At 40.5% G+C, this 21,806-nt stretch overlaps 1 protein-coding gene and 1 non-coding gene across 2 annotated transcripts in view; both read left to right on the top strand.

Annotated features, from left to right (window-relative positions):
- Positions 1-5,234: 5,234 nt before the first annotated feature.
- VKORC1L1 (vitamin K epoxide reductase complex subunit 1 like 1) overlaps positions 5,235-21,806 on the top strand; it is a 62,303-nt gene continuing 45,731 nt past the window's right edge. Inside the window, exon 1 of the mRNA XM_042971230.1 lies at positions 5,235-5,484. Coding sequence (XP_042827164.1) covers positions 5,291-5,484 — 194 coding nt within the window. The 5' untranslated portion in view covers positions 5,235-5,290. The remainder of the gene's footprint in view (positions 5,485-21,806) is intronic.
- TRNAK-CUU lies at positions 14,514-14,586 on the top strand. Its single transcript has one exon. It is a non-coding gene; the product is annotated as a tRNA-Lys (tRNA).

Here is a 21,806-nt window from a genome sequence, read left to right as displayed (position 1 = left end):
GGCACCCCTATTTCATTCCTCTTTATGGCTGAATAGTAATATTCCACTGTATGTACATACTACATTTTGTTTATCCATTTATCAGTTGATGGACATTTTTTGGCCATTAGGAATAATGCTCCTATGAACACTCATGGATAAGTTTTTCTGTGCACACATGTTTTCAATTCTCTTGGATATGTGCCTAGGAATGGAATTGCTGGGTCACATGGTGATTCTATGTTTAACATTTTGAGACACGTTTTCCAAGTGGCTACACCATTTTACATTCCCCACCAGCAATGTATGACGTTTCCAACTGTGTATAAATTTTGAAGTTTACATTCTTGAATTGGAAATCAATCTCCCAGAGTTTTGCCCACCAGCCAGTGAAGACCCTGGCTGTCTGCTGGTACTGCGGAAAGGCTGGTGAACAGCTCTACCTGCCTGGGAGCAGAGGACCTTCCTCTGTACAACAACAGGGGCTCTTCTCTGTGAGCCCTCAACAGGAACACCTAGCTTCCCACACAACAGCCTCACCTAGCTTCCCACACAACATGAGCTCTGTGAGGCAACGGCTGTTGCTCATCTTCTCTATGGCTCCAACCCTTGCAATTGTTCCTGGCACGTTGTAGGTACTCAATAAACATTTGTGAAATAAGTGAATGGATTAGCCTCCTACTTTGTCTGCCTCGTTCCCTCTTCATGCATTTGAGAATATCACTTTTTCATTCTTTGGGAGGACTGCTCCTTTACAGAATCTCCTGTGGGTGTGTGGGTTTGTCATAGCCAGCACTCTTTCTAGCTGCAGGGCCCATGAGTGACCTAAGGCTGGTCAACCTGGAATTCTTCATCAGGATTTTTAAAATTGGATTTAAGGGATGGCAGGCAGTTCCCTTCTGGTAGGAGAAAACAAAGATGCAAGATGGAGGAACCAGTAGCCACTTTTCCTTCCGAATGCACACAGCTGGCCTGAGAGAACAAAATCAACACACAGAGGTGGGAAGATGGGCAGAGAGAGTCCTGATGGGGCTTGAGTCCCTGGCCTGGTGAACTGAGTTTGTATTACCAGAATCCTCACTATTACAATAGAGGTGGGAAAGCCTTCCAGGAGAAAGAGATATCTAAGCTGTGAATAAGTAGGAGTTTGACATTTCCAAGGTGAGAGGTAGTGGAATGTATGCGAGGAATTCACAGTCTCTTCTCTTTTTTTTTTTTAAATTTTTTTTTTAACGTTTATTTATTTTTGAGACAGAGAGAGACAAAGCATGAACGGGGGAGGGTCAGAGAGAGAGGGAGACACAGAATCTGAAACAGGCTCCAGGCTCTGAGCGGTCAGCACAGAGCCGGATGCGGGGCTTGAACTCACGGACCGTGAGATCATGACCTGAGCCGAAGTCGGCCACTTAACCGACTGAGCCACCCAGGCGCCCCAATTCACAGTCTCTTCTATTGTTCAGCAACAAACACAATTAAAAAAAAGACAAGTTCAGTTGGTTGAGCATTTGACTCTTGGTTTCAGCTCAGGTCATGATCTCACAGTTTGTGGGTTCAAGCCCCACATTGGGCTGTCTACTGTCAGCATGGAGCCTTTGGATCCTCTGTCCCCCTCTCTACCTGTCCCTGTTCTGCTCATATGCATGTAATTTCTCTCTCTCTCTCTCTCTCTCTCTCTCTCAAAAATAAATAAACATTTAAAAAAAAAGACACAGTGTGGCAGAGGATATCTCCAATACACATATGGACTCGTATCCACAATATATAAAGAACTTCTATAATCCAATAAGAAAAAGACAGACAACATATTTTTTTTCTTTAAGTGGGAAAAAGACCTGGGTAGGCATTTCACAAAAGAGAACATTTATGTACTCAATAAGCATATGAAAGGTGCCCCAATTCATTAGTCGTCAGCAAAGGCTATTTTAAAGCCATAACAAAGGGCACTCGGTGGCTCAGTTGGTTGAGTGTCCAATTCTTGATTTCAGCTCAGGTCATGATCTCACCGTTTGTGGGGTTGGGCCCCACATTGGGCTCCTCGCTGACAGCACAGAGCCTGCTTGGGATTCTATCTCTCCCTCTCTCTCTGCTCCTCCCCCACTTGCATTCTCTCTCACACACACACTCTCTCTCTCAAAATAAATAAATACACTTAAAAAAAAAACACACAATGAGATCCCTCCAGAGAACCACCAAAATGTGTAAAACTAACAGCATTGGCACTTCCAAGGGTTGGTGAGAACGTAGAGTATAAAGAAATCTCAGACATTGCTAGTGGGAGTTTTAATTGGTATAACCACTTTGGAAAGCCGTTTGGTAGCTTGGTGGCCCTGGTGATACACTGTTCAGATCTCCCTTCAAGAGAGCCTGCTGCAAGGAGGCTAGTTGGCCAATAGCTCCAGCTGCCACACTTTTAGACCCACCCCAGTGTTCATGCTGAGGCCATGCTTTTTTCAGGCTGCTCCCGGCCCGTGACTGTGCATGGCAGAGGTCCTAGTTCCAGGCCATCCTACACTGCACACAGCTCCTATGATGGACAGTTTGTACACTGGGCTCCCTGTCAGCCTGGCTGAGACTGTGGAGTTTTCACAGCAGTCAGATCTGCACTGTGGTCTGGAGGTTCCCCATGTCTACTCTTCCTCCCTCTCTCCTTTAGCCTTCACGGGCAAGGCCCCCTGGAAATGTCTTGCATATCTAATTCTACCCTGGCATCTTCTTTATGGAAGACCTGAATTGACAGAGGCAGTAATTACTAATTCCGTCTGACTCTAATCCCACTCATGGGGTTATTACCAATAGAAATGAGTGTTTATGTCCACCAAAAGACGTTTATAGAATGTTCATGGCAACTTCATTCATAACAGCTAAAACAGGATAAATGTCTATCAACAGTGGGGAGAGAATGGACAAATAAAACTGTGGTTATTCATATAATGGACTATAACACAACAATGAAAAATAATAATAGCTATGTGCAATTATTAATAATAAACCTCATAGACATCATGATGAGTGAAAGAAGCCAGATAATCAACAGATCTCATCAAGTCAGGAAAGGGATACAGAAGGAGAGAGGTTGCAGCAGAATGAGTCCACTCAGATTTATGGAAACCACTAGAGAGAGTAGTGATTTTTTGAGGACTGTGGTAGACAGCCTGTAAGATAAACTCCCAGTGATTCCCTCTCCTGGTTTCCATGTTTTTGTGTAATCCCCTCCCTTTCATTGCAGACTGAACCTAGGGACTAGCTTTTTTTTTTTTTTTTTTTACCTCCCAGCTTTATTATGATATAGTTGAAATATAACATTGTGTAAGTTTAAAGTGTACATGATTTGATCATTTTGTGATCAAATTGATTGTGAGATGTCCACCGCAATGAGGTTAGTTAATGCATCCATCACCTCACATAATTTGTGAGTATTATGTGGTGAGAACATTTAAGATTTACTCTCTTAGCAACTTTCAGGTATATAATACAGTATTATTAGCCACATTCACCATGTGGCACCTTCGATCCCCAGAACTTATTCATCTTATAATTGGAAGTTTGTACCCTTTGATCAACATCTCCCCATTTCCCCTAACCTCTAGCCCCTGCCAATCACCAATCTATCTGTTTCTGAGTTTGGCCTTTTAAGATTCTACATACATGGGAGATCATATAATATTTGTCTTTCTCTGTCTGACTTATTTCATTTACCACAATGTCCGCAAGATTCATCAGTGTTGTCTCAAATGATAGAATTTCCTTCTTTTTTATGGCCGGATAATATTTCATGGTATATATAATACCACATTTTCTTTACCCATTCATCCCTGATGGACACTTGGGTTGTGGACTAGCTTCTAAGTAATAGAGTAAGTAAAAGTGATGGGCTGTCTCTTCTGAGATTATATTACAACAAAGACTGTGACTTCCATCTCCCTCTCTTACCCCTTGTCTTAGGGGAAGATAGCAGCTTTTTATGGAGGGGTACATGTAGCCAGGAACTAATAAAGAACCAGAGGCCTGTGAATGGCATTTGAGTGAGCCCGAAAGAGGATTCTCCAACTTTGAGATGCCTGCAGCCCTGACTCACGAGTTGAATGTGAGAGACCTTGAGCCAGAGGACCTAGCAAAGTGGTACCCGCATCCCTGCCCCACAGAAATTGTGAGAAAATAAGGGATTTTTGTTTTAAGCTGCTAACGTTGGGGTAATCTGTTACCAACAAGGACATTGCTTGTTACTCAAAATCACTATGTAAAGCTCCTGAAATCTCTGAGAACTGAAACCAGGGAAAAGCTGGCCATCCCCAAGAATGGTGTGTTTCTTTCTTCTTAGAGACCGTGAGAATCACACACACATGTTCTCCTTTTAGTTGTGATCACCAGGAAGCTCAGAGCCAAATTTATGGTTCAATCTTAATAATTATGCAAGACTCTATGGCCTGCTTACCTGTGTTCTTACTCCTGGTCTTTCTTTTTATTCTGATTTGTCTTTTTCTTTTTCCTGTTTTTTTAGTTCGTTTTTATATTTTTCTATATTACATTAATTATGTTAACCCATCTCAAGTTCAACTTACAGAGAAGCAAGGCATTCATAACTTTGTTGTTTTTTTCATAAATAATTTAAAAAATATTTAAGTTTGCACCTGTTGAACACGGAGGTGCTTGGAGGTTGTGGGGAATATCAGGTAATGGAAGCATGGTTCTGGAACTCCAGGCATTGGCCCGGGTTAATGTGGATTGGGTCCAAAAATATCAAATGATGACAAAAAAGGAAAAAGGGATGGCAATGATCGCCACCCCCCAGGGGGAGGGGCCAAGGGCTTACTCAGTCACACGTGAAATTTATTATTCGCTGCACCCAGTCCCCTAAAGCCCTCAGGCACCTCACCGCCCTCATGACCCCTCCCCTCCCCTCACGACCCCTCCCCTCCCCTCCCGGAGCCCCGCCCCCTCTATCCTCTGGCCACGCCCCTCCACTCTGCCCCGCCCGCCACGCGCGCCGCGCCGCCTCTGTCTCCTCCTGCCGGCCCGGCCTCCCGACGGTTGCGCGCTCCGCCCCCTCCCGCCGCGCCCGCGCGCGCCTTCCCCGCCCCGCCGGGCTCTCTCGTTTCGGGGCGGTTGGGCCGCGCGCCTGTGGGGGCGGGGCCCAGAGGAGGCGGTCGAGCCAATGGGGCGCGGCGGCGGCGGCGGTGGTGGCGGCGGCAGCGGAGGCGGTGGCGGTAGCGGCGGCGGCTGGGTCGGGCCCCGACGGGCGGCGGCGGCTGAGGTGGAGGCGGAGGGAGGCGGCGGCGGCGGCGAAGGAGGCGGCGGCGGCGGAGGGGGGAAGATGGCGGCGCCCGTCCTGCTGAGAGTGTCGGTGCCGCGGTGGGAGCGGGTGGCCCGGTATGCAGTGTGCGCCGCCGGGATCCTGCTCTCCATCTACGCCTACCACGTGGAGCGGGAGAAGGAGCGGGACCCCGAGCACCGGGCCCTCTGCGACCTAGGGCCCTGGGTGAAGTGCTCTGCCGCCCTTGCCTCCAGGTAGCCCGGTTGGGGGGAGCGGGCCGGGAGCGGCCGAGCGGGGTGAGGGCGGAGGCTGGGGGTGGGGAGCGCGCGGCGGGAGCTCGGGCCTGGGGGGCGGCGGGGACCGGGCCGCGGAGGGACCGACGGCGCTGCGAGCCTGGCCGCGGCCGGGGGCGGCGGCCGGGGGCTCCGGCCCGGGGGACGGCCCGAGTTCAGGCTCCCGGGGTGGAGGCGGCGGGGCCGCGAGACCGGCGAGGAGGGATGAGGTGGCAGAGTGCAGCCGGGAGGCCGGAGCGGACCGGGAGCAGTTGGGCCGGCTGGGGCCGGGCTGGGAAGGAGCGAGAGGGGTTCGCGGAGGGTGGGTCCCGGCCGGCGTGACAGATTTCCTGGTTCTCGCCGGGGAAGGCGGGTCGAGCGTGTGGGACCCTGCCGTGGGAGCGGTGAGGTCAGTGTCCACCCCTCGTCCCGGCTCGCTGCAGCCGGAGGCTGTGCGGCCGGCGTGGGCTTGGGTTGCATTTCCCACTGTCTTCTCAGTGCTAGGACAGGTGTTTCTGTGGTCAGGCCTCTTTGTACTCTATAGCGCTAATGAGAATTTGCAGACTTCTTGAGACGGTGACATTTGCAGGCAAACACGAATTTGACCCTACTCTGGAAGAAGATACCGGCACTTAACATATCTGATTTCTTGGATTTCCCCTCGTATATTTCAGTGTGCCTGAGAGGGGGAATTGGCCTGAGTTTGGGTCTAGTTTAAGCTTCATTTGAGTAAAAGGGAGTATGTCATGTGTAGTGGTAGTGTTTGGAGCATTTGGTGACTTTTAAACGTTGCTGATTAGTATAATGGGATACCCATAGAAGATTAAAAATACACGCCTTGCCTAAGTGGAGGGATTGTTTTTGTTTTTGTTTACTGATAACTTTAGGTTTTTTAAAATGTTGTAGTGATTTATCTGTTATATTTTATTTTCTGCGTTAGATTTTCCAAGGCAAGTTACTTTGGAAAAAAAGAGGAATTTACATCTTAAAGTGGCGGCTTTTTTTTTTTTTTAAATTAGTGAGGGGGGTTCATTAAAAGTAGCAAAAGTGAAAATGATTTCAGAATTGATAGGTTACAATTTTTATAAAGACATACGATGCTTAGTATTTGCATTTCTTAACAATAGTCATATTTGAACAGTTTCTTCCCCTCCTGTTGACCCGTAATTGCTAGGTAGATGGTAATGTATAGCTCACTAGTTTATTTTGACCTACATATTGGTGATTACATGAAGAAGCAAGCATGGGAGTTTGTCTTGTTACTATTTACAAACTGCAGGCAGCCAGTCTTTTCCAGTTAGACAGCTCTATCTCATTTGCCCTTAAAATCCTGTTGCGTTAGTGAGAAAATAGTCATCATTATTGCTACATTAAACACAGTGCGTTTAAAATGTAGATATTAGTTAACAGTTAAAATATATCAATGTGACAAAAGCTAACATTTTTGATTGGGTATTTTGAACCAAGTTAATAGACTTAATAGACTCAGCGTCTCTTTGAGAGCCACTGAGTGTATTTTATGCAAACATTTTTATGTTATTTTCACTTCCATTGGAAAGGACTTTTACACTTAAAAGTAGCTTGCACCCAGAGTTAGTTGAATAAATATATAGTGAAAAGACTATCCAGCAGTATATTTTAAGTAATTTTTAAAAAGAAGAAATAAAAATAACTTTTGATATTAGGTGAGTATGGAGTTTAGGCAGAATTATTACCAGTTTTAGATTTTGCAAACACTGTAGTCTATAATAAATTTAACTGGGCCTTTTAACATGTGGGCATGGAAAGACTGCTTTATGTTACCCAAACTGTGTGGTTAAGTTCTTAAAATTGATTTTCCTTTGAGAAGGCATGTTTTGAACCATGTAATAAGTGCAGACTCTAGGTATTTTCAGTTATATGTCATTTAAGGTCCATGTTTTTGTGCTCTTTTTTAAATTTTAATAAAGCACCATAAAGTAATATAAAAGTAAGACTAAAAATAACTGGATCTTAAAAACCATAGTTTTAAATGTGAATTTAATACGTTGTTATTGCAACTAACTTTTAGTTACATAAAATAAGTTTGATGCTTGCTAAAGGAGGATAGGTAAGAAATAAAACGTGGCTAACAAAAGGAGTAAATAACTTATTTGCCTTATACACAATAAAATTATTTTCAAGAAATTTATCCAGTTTGATCAGCCTGTTTATAAACTGCTTACAAAACTATGTGTGTGTGTGTGTGTATATATATATATATATATATATATATATATATATATATATATATATATGTGTGTGTGTGTGTGTGTGTGTGTGTATACCGTGTGTGTGTGTGTATTTAATGGAGGTACAGAAATTTGGAAATTAAAGTGGCTTGCGTCTGATTTATAGACCAATTTTTTTTGTATATAGTTAGAATAAACATCGTTAAAATTTTTTATTTTTTCAGAGAGGCTTTAAATAAAATCAGATTATCGGAGACCTCAAGTAATTCTTTTTCTTTGACTTAATTGTTGATTGCCACTTAGTAGAGGTATTAAAAATGTGACTATTTTAGGAAAAGGAAGTCTGTGCCCGTGTTAGAATGAGTAGAATTGCAGATAAAAGATGAGGAAAGTTACCTGATGAATCCTAAAGTAAGCCCCCCCCCCCCCCCAGTGTTAACTCATGTGACTTTGGATTGCTAAATCCCACTTTATTCTCATTTTTCAGTCCTTCAGTGTCTTAATCCAAACAGAATAGAGATTAAAGAGAGAATTTTAGGTGGGGATGTATCTGTGTTTGTAAAGTCCTCTAGTATTTAGGAAGGCATCATTGTCTTAAGGGAATAGTTTCCAGACTTTGGATTTCAAAGGAAATTATTGGGGCACCTGGATAGTTCAGTTGGTTGAGCATCTGACTCTTGTTTTCATCTTGGGTCATGATCCCAGGGTCATGGGATCCAGCCCTGCGTTGGGCTCTGTGCTGAGCATGGAGCACAGCCTTAAGCCTGTGCTTAAAATTCATTCTTTCTCTGTCTCTCTCCCTCTCCCTCCCTCCCCCTCTCCTACTCCCCCTCCCCCTCCTCAGCCCTCCCTCCCACTCTCCCTCTTCCCCTCATCCCTGAGTGTGCTCTCTTTCTCAACTAAAAATTAAGCAAAAAAAAAAAAAAAGCACCTGGTGGCCCAGTTTGTCGGGCATCCGACTCTTGGTTTTGGCTCTGGTCATGATCTCAAGGTTTCGTGGATTCAAGCCCCACGTGGGGCTCTGCACTGGCAGCAAGGAACCTGCTTGGGAATCTTTCTCTCTGCCTTTCTCTGCTACCCAACCGCCCCCCGCCGCCCCCCCCCCCCCCGCGCTGTCTCTCTCTCTCACAAAATAAATAATAAACTTAAAAAAATTGTTTTTAAAGAAGAAATTATCCACCACCACCCCAAATTGGGTGCAGTGGAGTTACTAATTTTTGTTTTGTTTTGTTTTGTTTGTTTTTTGTTTTGTCAGGTGTAGCCAATAAAAACAGTAACATATCACTAGCTACATTCACTATCATTTTATTTTAAAAAAGGATATTTTTGGGGCGCCTGGGTGGCTCAGTCGGTTAGGCGTCCGACTTCGGCTCAGGTCATGATCTCACGGTTCGTGAGTTCAAGCCCCGCATCAGGCTCTGTGCTGACCGCTCGGAGCCTGGAGCCTGTTTAGGATTCTGTGTCTCCCTCTCTCTGACCCTCCCCCATTCATGCTCTGTCTCTCTCTATCTCAAAAATAAATAAACGTTAAAAAAAATTTTTTTTAAATAAAAAAAATAAATAAAAAAGGATATTTTTGGGGCGCCTGGGTGGCTCAGTCGGTTGAGCGTCCGACTTCAGCTCAGGTCACGATCTCGCGGTCCATGAGTTCGAGCCCCGCGTCAGGCTCTAGGCTGATGGCTCAGAGCCTGGAGCCTGCTTCCGATTCTGTGTCTCGCTCTCTCTCTGCCCCTCCCCTGTTCATGCTCTGTCTCTCTCTGTCTCAAAAATAAGTAAACGTTAAAAAAAATTTATAAAAAAATAAAAAAATAAAAAAGGATATTTTAACTCAAATAATTTGAGAGGACAGAATTTCAGAATAAAAGACCTCTAAATTGAATCATTTAGGGGCACCTGGGTGGCTCTGTTGGTTGAGTATCCACTCTTGCTTTCAACTCAGGTCATGATCCCAGGGTCATGGGATCAAACCCTGCATCAGGCCCTGCTGAGCCTGCTTCAGATTCTCTCTCTCCCTCTGCCCCCTCCCATACCATCTCTCTGTAAAGTAAAATGAAATAAGATTGAATCATTTAGCTTTATTAAAAAGTTTCCTTTCTTATTATTTTTCCTCATTTTTATACAAATCAGTAAAAAGTCTGTTGCAAACCTGCACCAGCCTTCCAGCCAACATTCAGTAGCCCCTGTTTTGTGCAGAGCTCAGATCCAAAGATTCTTGGTGGGCTCCTAGTTCTGCTGCTTGTTAGACTGTGACCTCAAGCTGGTCACTTACCTTCAGGGAGCCTCCATTGCTACATATGGTAAATGGGGCTGTTAAAACCTGCTTTGCCAGAGGATGGTGGGATTAACAATGATAGGAGGAATGAATACCTGGATAGTACCTGGAATAAATTATATACTCAATTATGGCTGTTGCCATTGATTGGAGATGTTACTTTTTTTGCAGTATCTGATAATAAATGCCTTTAAGTAATGTAAGTTGTTTGTTTAAGGTATAGTCATTTGTGTATTTAAAAAAAAATTTTTTTAATGTTTATTTTTGAGAGACAGAGACAGCATGAGCGGGAGAGGGCAGAGAGAGAGAGGGAGACCCAGAATATGAAGTAGGCTCAGCACAGAGCCCGAAGCGGGGCTCGAACTCACGAGCCGTGAGATCATGACCTGAGCTGAAGTCGGACGCTCAACTGACTGAGCCACCCAGGTGCCCCAGTCATTTGTGTATTTTTTAAATGTAAATTATTATACTTTATTGTTCCCTCCATGCCATAGTATAAAGACTTAAAGTCCATTTAAAACAATTTCAGAAGCATGGCAAGAGAAACAATATGATATGCAGAATATTCTTTATAGGTATTTTCTGCAAGTTACATTAGACCCCCTTCTAAGAAAGGTTTTTTTTGTTAAGAATAATACAAGTTATCTTTAAAGATTAATAGGCTTGGCAATTCTACATTTTTAAAAGCTGTAAAATAGTATTTGAAAGCCATCAACTGTAAAATAGTATTTGAAAGCCATCAACTCCTCAAAAAGTTGCCTTCTTTTGCAAAATGTTGGTTTAGTACTCCTCTCATGACAGAAAAAAAAAGTAGTAGTGCCATCTACTTACTACCCCTTTGTTGAAATCTTCCTTTTTTTTTTTTTTTTTTTTTTTTTAAAGTAGACTCTACTGCTCAACGTGGGGTTTGAACTCATGAGCCTGAGATCAAGACTCACATGCTCAGCCAGGCACCCTGAGATCTTACATTTTTAGAATAGAACCTTGAAGTTTTTGGTGCTCCTCGCTTTGTCCACCTAGACTCAGAGGTTAAACAATTTGCCCAGGGTAACACAGTTACAGCAGATTGGGACTAGAAGCCTGGCTTCCAGAGTACTTGTTTAGAGACCCTGCCTACATTTTTTTTCAGTTAAATTCTTGTATAGATAATGCATTTGCTGCTTCAAATTCAAAGATACTAAGCATATATGGTGAATAATCTCCTTCATAACCCTGTCACCCAAACATGCAGTTGTCCTCCATCAGCAACTGTGAAACTTTCCAGAGCTTTTTGTGCACATACAAGCATAAATATGACCGTATTATTCTTCCCATTTTTATTTTATTTATTTATTTTAAATATTTATTTTAAAGAGAGAGAGCACAAGTGGGGTGGGGATGCAGAGAGAGAGGGAGACAGAATCCGAAGAAGGCTCCAGGCTCTGAGGTGTCAGCACAGAGCCTGATGTGAGGCTCAAGCTCATGCTCTGTGAGATCATGACCTGAGCCAAAGTCGGACGCTTAACCAACTGAGCCACCCAGGTGCCACCCCCATTTTTAAACATAAATTATCATATTATATATCCTGATGTGTACCTTACTTTTTGTTAGCATTCTTTCCATCACATATTTTAAGTGCTTATATTCACATTTGTTATGTTGTTAATAATTGCTGATATGTAAAAGAAAATTTGTTCTAGTAGTTTGTTTTGACTGATATGAACCTAATAAATAAAATATAGGTTCTTATGTTACTATTGTTTCTTGGTATGGAAATTTCAGAAGCAGTACAGACTTAGAGTACAAGAGGAAAGGAGGCATATCCACAAAGGGTGACCAGACTGCCATGCATTAGAGATAACTGTGAAAACTTAAGATAATACTTACTGTGTGCTAAGCAGTGTTCTAAATGCTTTACTTGTATTATTTAGTTCTCATAACAGTCCTATGAGGTGCTTTTATCACTGTTTTACAGATGAGAAAACTGAGGCACACAAAATACAAATGAAACTTGATTTAGGTAATACGATGGCAGAGGCCTGATTCTAACCCAGGCAGTCTGTCTCAATATTAGATTGAGTGATCTAATATTGACAGAGTGACGCCCATATCAGCCAAATTTTTAAAACTATGCCAACCTTGGTGCCATTTTTTTTTTAACATCTGTATGCCAAAATGCCTAGTGTTTGTATTATAGCTTTTACTTTTTTAGAGCAATTTTTTTAGAAAAGTAAGGACATTACTATGGAGGTATGGTATATAAGAAGTTGTTTCTGGAGTGGTTGCCTTCTAATCCTCAACTTGTGAAGATAAGGAGTTTGTCACACTTAGTGAACAGGTATGCAGTGGGGTGAGCTATCAGGAAGACTTAACATAATTGCCAAGGAAAGGAAGATAAAGGGCATCTAGGCACCAGAGGCGGGGAGGGGAGAAAGTTAGTTTGAATTCGTACTAGGGTGGGGTAGCCCTTTCTGAGAGAGATGTTGAGTCATGGACCTACTGTACATGGAGTCAGGAGAATTGGGCCTGGGGTGTGGTGCTGGCTAAATCACCATACAGAAGTAGGAATTTAACAGGGATTCATTTCCTTGACAATTTGGAAGACTTTAGGGAACAGTATTGGGAAAGGCAGAAAACGGTGGCCCTTTGGGGGGACTAGCAAGTGGCCATATTTGGATGTAACATAGATCCACCTGGGTTGGGAAAGGACTGGAATCTAGAGCTTGTCCCGAAAAACGCAAAACCAGGCATTCTTATAAACCATGTGTTCTTGCAAACTTGGACAAAACTTAAAAGCACTGAGCCTTGGGTTTCTCTTCTATATAGTATTTGTATTCAGTTGCACTAGATTGGTATTAGATTATCCGTTTTCAAAATTCATTCCCCAAACTCCTAGTTGTGTGGTGGTACAACAGGGATTTCATAAGCATTTGATTCACATTTTAACATGTTAAACTTTAAAACATTATAAACATTTATATATACTCAATTGCATAACATGCTAAATTTTTTAACACAGTAGAGACCACTGATTTATACTGCCAGGTTATCTCACAGGATAGTTATGCTAGGTGAGAAAAAGTACCAATCTTAAATAGTTGCATACTGTATGATTGCATTTATATAGCATTATTGAAATAACAAAATTATAGCAATGGAGAACAGATTAGTAATTGCCAGGGAGTTCAGAATGGGGGAAGGGATGGCTTGGTTAAGGCAGGTAGCTTGAGGGGAGCCTTGTGGGGAAGGAACAGTTCTGTATTTCAGTTGTGGTTACACGAAGCTACAAATGTGATAAAATTGCATAGAAACACACACATACACAAACATGCAGGTAGTGAAATCTCAGTAAACTCTAGATTGTACCCAGATTAGTTTCCTGGGGGTACCTGGGTGGGTCAGTAGGTTGAATGTCCAACTTTGGCTCAGGTCATGATCTTGAGGTTTGTGGGTACGGGTTCTGTGTTGGGCTCTCTGCTGTCAGCATGGAGCCCACTTTGAATCCTCTGATCCTTCCCTTTCTGCCTGTTCCCTGCTCTTTCCTCTTTCTCTCTTTCAAAAAAAAAAAAAAAAAAGATTAGTTTCCTCATTGTGATATTGTACAATAGTTATGCAAAATATTAACCAAGATATAAAGTTTGGAAAAGTGACCTGGGGACCATTCTGTGCATTTTTTGCAAATCCCTGTGATTTATAGTTATTTTGAGATAAAAAGTAAAAAAGAAGAGGGGGAAAGTAACATGTTTAGAATATTTGAGGGAAAATAAGCAAAAGGACAAAATTAAAATTATCCTAGGGCAGTTGGGTGGCTCAGTCGGTTAAGTGTCTTACTCTTGATTTTGGCTCAGGTCATGATCTCACGGTTTGGGGGATCAGCCCTGTGTTGGGCTCCATGCTGCGGGTACAGAGCCTGCTTGGGATTTTCTCTCTCTCCCTCCCTCTCTCTCTGCCTCTCCCTTGCTCGTGCACTCTCTCTTTCTTAAAAAAAAAAAATTAAAATTATCCATAAGACCACCATTCAGGATAACAATCCTTATAATAGAGTTTCTTGCTTTCTTTGTGTATATAGTTGAATTCTAAAAAATACTATTGATTAGAAGAATTACAGCTATATATTGGCAATTTTAAAAATTCAGGCCGGTGCTTGTTTGCTCATGTAAAATTGTATCAGCAAATTCACTATTACGGAACTCTTATTGCCTTATACTATTACATGTGACTGCTTTATGCATAATATGTCATGTCATCATTATTACATATTTTAAGATTTATTATTAGAGATTTAACTTAGGAATGTTCTTCTACTTAGACTTCTGGACAGGTATAATAAAATCCTTAGATAGCATTAACGTACTATTAAAAAAATGACAAAAAAAGTCTTTATCATTTGCAACTGCTAATCTCTTTGGATCGGGCTTTTCTTGATACTGTGCAATCAAAACATAACAAGTCTGACTGCCCCAATCATCCATAATTTAGTTTGTGTTAATCAGAACACCTTCATTGTAAATGTTATAAACTTGAGCTTTTAAAATATACTGATAAGGGGTGCCTGGCTGGCTCAGTCAGTAGAGCATCAGACTCTTGATCTCAGGGTTGTGGGTTCAAGCCCCACGTTGGGCGTGGAGCCTATTTAAAATAAATAAAATAAAACACTTAAAAAGCTGTAAATACTTAAATAAAATACAGTGATAGAATGAAATACTACTTTAATCTGTTTCTCATTATAGATCCACATAAAATTTCATTTGGAAAAAATTCTTTTACTAAGAATTTTTAAAACCATTAGATTATAAGCTATAAAGTTGCTTTCATTATGAGCATCTATAACTTAGGGGAATTTCAAGGATGCTATTGTCACTGTTGTGTGATTATTGACCATTTTAAAAATAGTCATTGAGGAGCATCTGGGTGGCTCAGTCGGTTAAGCGTCCGACTTTGGCTCAGGTCATGATCTCAAACTTCAGAGTTCGAGCCCCTGCATTGGGCTTTGCACTGACAGCTCAGAGCCTGGAGCCTGCATCAGATTCTGTACATCTCTCTCTGTCTCCCTCTCTCTCTCTCTTTCTCACTCTCTCTCACTCACTCTCTCTCTGTGTATGTGTCCCTCCTCTGCTTGTGCATGCTCTCTCTCTCAAAAAAAAAATAAATAATCATTGTATTTGAGAAGTAAAATAGTGAAGATCCATGACAAAATATGAATTAAGGTGGAGTATACTCAACTACACTGTGTTTTAGAAGTTTGATTTATTTCTGCTTGTGCATTGTGTTAAAAATTACTATCACAGACTTCTATAGAGCAAGAGTACCTGGATTGAAATCTTGGCTGCATAACTTGATCTCTCTTTTGTCTCAGTTTCCTCTTCATAAAATGAGGGTGACAGTAGTGTTTAACTCAGGATTATTGTGAATATGAAGTGTACCAATGCACCAGTTTCTGTAAACAGTATAGCACCTGGCACAAAAGTAAATGCTCATAAAGTGTAGCTATTGTTTTAAAACATGTTTTTTTTTTTTTTTTCTTTCATTAATCTTGTTCAGCAAAATCTGTAGCATCCCAAGGTGGTTGTTTTTTTTTTAACTTTCATATATTTTGTTTGAATTTTTTTTTCATATTTAGCTCCTTTAGTTTGAATGGAATATACTTTTGTGTGTGGTGTGAGGTAGGGATCTAACTTTTTTCTAAATTGATAGACTTTTGCCTAACTCCCAATTTATTGACTTGACCATATTTGAAGTACCACAAGAATTTCCTTGTATTCTATAGGGCCTCTTTCTGGATTCTCAGCTCTGTTCTAGTGACATGCTGTCTGTGTTTCCACACATTTCCATTACTATAGTCCCCATCTGCCCTGTGGTTTTAAATAGTAATTTGATATCTGATAGGGCAAATATGCTCATTTAAAAAAATGTTTTGGCTATTCCATCTCAGGTGAATTTTAGAATTTATTTTGATGAGTTCTAAAAAACATCCCAATGAGATTTTGATTAGAATTGTACTTAATTTTTAGATGAATTTGGGAGTCAACCTTTACTCAAAACTTCCCATCAAGTAACATATTGTATCTATTTCTGGAGTTACTAATCTGTTATCATTTTAACCTAGATGCCCATTGTGGTCTTGTTTTGTATGTGATTTATGTGGTGCTGTAAATTGAGAAATTTTATGATGGTATTCCTGGTCATGGATCCCAGGAACAATTTTCTGTAGTCTGCAACCACTATTTTCAAGTCTATAGGCTCCCCAAGGAAGAAATTTATGTTAAATATTTGTACTTACAAATGAAAAACTAAAATACTTTGCATTTATTCTTAACTAGGACTTGGGTACCAAACTCCCAAGACAAAAGAATGTAATAAGCTCAGCTGGGTTCATGTGGAAATTTTTTTTTTTAATCCAGTTAGTCTTAAATTGTTTCAAACTAAAACAGGCTGTGATATGGACCCCTTTCATCTCCCCAATTCTCAAACATGGCTAGATTTTTCCTTTGTGATGTGAGCAAAGCCTGCTCTAACTCATTCCTATCAGTGACCAGGGCTGTGTAACCAAAGCGCACATTTGCTTTGGCTGACTACTGATCTGGCCTTGGCCACACGCCTCAGGCCTTTTCTGCCCAAGTAGTAGGTTTGGCCCTGGCTCTCACTTAGAGAAGAGAAACCCTCTTGAGGGCTTCTCATACTACTCTAGTCATGTAGAAGAAGCAGAAAAGTGAGCCTGTACTCGTGTGCTGAACTTTTAATGGCTATTCTACCCAGTATCACACAGACCCTATCAGTGCTCTCAAATCTGTCCTCTTCCTTCCTGAGAATCAGGGAGAAAGAACAGTGAGAAGGGCCTTGATTGCTCACTTCTAAAGATAACATAGAAACTTTCAGCCATTCTCAGAAGCATTGGTTTTTCTCTTGGGTGGTTGTCTCAAATCAACCAGAAAGAGGTGGAATAAAAACTGGCTTGCTGAGTATCGCACATAAGCCATATTCTCTCTTAAGTATGCATCAACCTGCAGTGGGTGACTTATTACTCATGAGACGTTCTCTTCCCTTGCTTAATGGTTCATGACATGTTCTTGATTTTCCTCCTACCACTTGGTTCCTTCTCAGCTTTCTTTACTGGCTTATCCTCCTGCAATTACCCATTATGTTGGCTTACCAGGAATCAGCCCTACCCTCTTGTTAGTCTTCTTTCTCTAAACAGTCATGTCCGTGTTCATGGCATCACTCACAGATGAACCTAAAATTTATATCTCTAGCCTGGAAATTTATGTCTATAGCCTCAAAATTTATATCTCTCTTTTGAACTCTAGATCTGCATATCTAATTGCCTGCTGGACATCTCTAGTTAGATGTCTCCAAAGTGCTGTAAGTTAATGTGTCCAAGATTTAATTAATATTCTTACCCTGAAAATGCTTTTTCTGATCCCAGTGAAAGGCATCACTGCCCCAGCAGTTGTGCAAGTCAGAAACCTGGGAGTTGTCCTTGGTTGTTTCTCTACCCTCCCCTCCCCCACCAAATCCAATCAATCACCAGGTCCCATTGATTTTTTTTTTTAACCTTTTTTGTTCTGATTTGTAACATACATATGGAAGAGACCTTGAGCTGTGCATCTTTTTTGACATAGTAATGACAAAGCATAACCCTTGTAACCAACATCCAGGTAATCAAATAGACTATTGTCTTCAGAAAGCCCTCCCTTAACCCCCTCCTTATCAAATATACTCTTCCTCCTTCTCAAGAGTAACTAACTTCTGTCCTGACTTTTATGATACTCACTTTCTTACTTTTCTACCTGAGGTTGCATCTAAACTTGGTTTAGTTTTTCCTGCTTTTTGAACTTTGTAAACGGTTCCATTTAAATGGAACCATTTAGTTTGTATTCTTTATTCTGGCTGCTTTCACTCAACAGTATTTTGTGAAATTCATCCATGTTTTACGGAGCTAGAGTTTAGGTATCATTGCTGACTATTCTGTTATACAGATACATCACAATTAACTTATTCACTCTTTTTTTGGATGGACATTTAAGTTGTTTTCACTTTGCAGCAATTATGAATAATGCTGCTATGAACATTTTTGTGTGTCTTCAATTTTAGTTGGTAATGCCAGACTGTTTTCCAAAGTGATTGCAATAATTTAGATTCCTACCAACAATGTATGAGATTTCCTGTTGTTCTACCTGTTTGTCGGGTGTTGGAATTGTCAGTCTATTAAATTTTATTAGCCATTCTGGTATATATGTAATGGATTTTTGTGGGTTATTGAGGTGTATTTCAGTAAAATGCAAAAATCCTAAATGTACAACTTGAAAATTTTTTTATATATGCATGTGCCACTACTCAGAAGAACATTCCTATCGCCTCAGAAAGTACTCTTATGCAACTTTTCAGTCAGAAGCTGTTATTCTGACAATACTGTTTTTTTTTTTAATTTTTTTATGTTTATTTCTGAGACAGAGAGAGACAGAGCATGAGTGGGGGAGGGGCAGAGAGAAAGGGGGACACAGAATCAGAAGCAGGCTCCAGGCTCTGAGCTGTCAGCACAGAGCCTGACACGGGGCTCGAACTCACAAATGTGAGATCATGACCTGAGCCGAAGTCGGTCGCTGGACCCACTGAGCTACCCAGGCGCCCCCTGACAATACTGTTTTGACTTCTATCACTGTAAATTTGCTTTTCCTATTCTTGAACTTCATGTAAAAGGACTCCTAACAGTATGCACTCTCTTGTGTCTGGCTTCTTTTGCCCAGCATAATAGCAGTTCATCCAAGTTGTTGGTTTTATCAGTTATTTTTTTATTGCTTAGCGCCATTGTATGATTTTACACACACACACACACACACACACACACACACACACACACACACACACTCAGTGTATTTTTGGGTCATAGGGTAGGTATATAATTTTGTTAGAAACTATAGAACAGTTTCCCAAAGTGGTTGTTCTATTTAACGTTCCTATTTGGTTTTAATTTGCATTTCCCTAATTACTAAAGGGGTTGAGCAGCCTTTCCTCTGTTTTTTTGTTGGCCATTTAGATATCTTCTCTTTGAAAGGCTCATTAAAGTCTTTTGCCCATTTTTTTACCTGGTGTTCGTTCTTTGTCTTATTCATTTTAAGATACATATGTATATACATATTTATATGTATATATGTGTGTATGTATATACATGTGTCTATATATGTCTATGTATGTTCATGTATATTTTTTCAGATAATCTGTGTTGTGTATATTCTCTTCCACTCTGTGGCTTGCTTTGCCTTTTCATTTTCTTAAAAGTATGTTTTGATTAACAGAAATTATTAGTTTTAACATAGTTAACCTTCTCCTTTATAATCAGCTTTTTGTATCTTGGTATTGAAGATATTCTCTATAAAGATATTTTCTCTTACATTTTGTCTTTCACATTTAGGTCAACAATCTATGTGGAATTCTTTTTAATTGTCTCTAGACAAAAACTGTCTCCTTTTAAGCCAGATGTGACTCTTCACTAAGTTTTTGTTTTGGAAAATAGTGATTTTTCATAAAGAATTTATTTCTGTTAATATGTAATGGATTTCTTGTTATTTTTTTTTAATTAAAACATTTTTTTTTCTTAACATTTATTTATTATTGAGAGACAGAGAGAGAGCACAACCAGGGGAGGGGCAGAGAGAGAGGGAGACACAGAATCCGAAGCAGGCTGCAGGCTCCGAGCTGTCAGCACAGAGCCCGACATGGGGCTCGAACTGCGAGAAACTACGAGATCATGACCTGAGCCGAAGTCGGAAGCTTAACCGAGAGAGCCACCCAGGCACCCCTCTTGTTATTTTTAAGTGAACAAATATTTCAGTTTTCTATTTTAATTTCAAATGTGATAAATATAATAGATAAAAGCACATGAACTGAAGCTCTTTAGAATCTCAGGTTTGAGAGTTACTGTGTAGCTTTATCTTGATAAATCTTGATAAATAGTAAATAATAAATCTTGGTTATTTTTGGCTCCTTGCATTTGTATATACATTTTCGAATCGGGTTGTAAGATTCTACAAGAATACTTGTTAGGATTTTGATTGGAATTGGCATTGAATAAGTTTAGGGATAATGGAAATATTTACACAGTTGCATCTTCCAGTTCATGAACATTGTCTGTCAGTGTGTTTTGGTCTTCTTTAATTTTTTTCTCAGTAATGTTTTGTAGATTTCTAAACAGCAGTTTTGCACATCTTGCTAACAGAATTTTTAAAGTGAAAAAAGTCTATATCAAAATACATTAAAAAAAAACCAAAACATTTAACAAGAAGACAAAGGGTATCTCTGAAAAATGTGAAACTTCACTGAAGGACATAAAATAATTGAATAAATGCTGAAACATAACTTTTTCTTAGATAGGATAACTGTCACATTGGAAAGATATCATTATCCCTGTAGACTGTCATATTGCATATTGCTAAATACACTTTTGCGTCTTGTCATTTCTAAAATTGAGATATGCCTTGGGGTGCCTGGGCTTAACCTGGGTTGATTAAGCGTCCAACTTCGGCTCAGGTCATGGTCTTGTGGCTTGCGAGTTCAAGCCCTGTGTAGGGCTCTGTGCTGACAGCTCAGAGCCTGGAGCCTGCTTTGGATTCTGTCTCCCTCTCTCTCTCTGCCCCCGCCCCACTCGTGCTCTGTCTCTGTCTCTCTCTCTTAAAAATAAACAAACATTAAAAAATTTTTTTAATTGAGATATGCCTTAAAATTGAGGATACCTTCTAGTCACTTCTGGCCATGTGGTAGTGGTGAAGAAGTTTTATTTATGAACATCTTAACCAGTTTATTTTACTTATATTCCTTTCATTATAAGCACAATTCATATGCATATGCTAAAAGAGCTATTTTAATAAGACTAAAAGAAAAATCCTCAGTCACAAGGCAGCATTATGTCAGGGTAGCAATGTCCTTTTTTTTAGGGCTACATAAAATTGTACATCTTACATTGAAGGTATTTTGGAGTTGATCAAACATAATTTGTAAATTCAGTGTAATCCCAGTTAATATTTCCACAGGCTTTTAAAAACATGATTCTAAAGTTTATATGAAAGAACACAAATGGAATTTTTTATAAAATACGAAAATCAATAATTCACGAAGGAGAATTAGTACTGTGAAAGTCAGGGTTCAAGCTGAAGTGATTAAGCATGCCGGAGCAGGTAGGTTATCCCCAGAACAGAGCTGAGAGTAGTGCTGTGACCTCATTTATAGAAATGTCACAGGTAATGAAGGTGAAAACAGTGAATTCTTCGATAAGTAAGTAGTATTGTGTTAGCCATTTGAGAAAAAAGAAAGCTAGCTTGCCATCTCACTTAAAAAAAAGAAAAGCTTTTATTGAGATACAATTCACAGATAGGAAAGTACACATATTTTGGGAATGCAAGCTGGTGCAGCCACTCTCGAAAACAATATGGAGGTTCCTCAAAAAACTAAAAATAGAACTACCCTACGACCCAGCAATTGCACACTAGGCATTTATCCAAGGGATACAGGTGTGCTGTTTCGAAGGGACACATGCACTCCCATGTTTATAGCAGCACTATCAACAACAGCCAAAGTATGGAAAGAGCCCAAATGTCCATGGATGGATGAATGGATAAAGAAGATGTGGTGTATATATATATATATATATATATATATATATATATACACACACATACATACATATATATACATACACACACACACACACACACACACACACAATGGAGTATTACTCAGCAACCAAAAAGAATGCAATCTTGCCATTTGCAACTACGTGGATGGAACTGGAGGGTATTATGCTAAGTGAAATTAGAGAAAGACAAAAATCGTATGACTTCACTCGTATGAGG

The sequence above is a fragment of the Panthera tigris genome, chromosome E3 (genome assembly GCF_018350195.1).
Source record: "Panthera tigris isolate Pti1 chromosome E3, P.tigris_Pti1_mat1.1, whole genome shotgun sequence".
NCBI lineage: Eukaryota > Metazoa > Chordata > Mammalia > Carnivora > Felidae > Panthera > Panthera tigris.
Note: the sequence above shows the minus strand (reverse complement) of the source record. Positions and strands in the feature narration are given on the sequence as shown.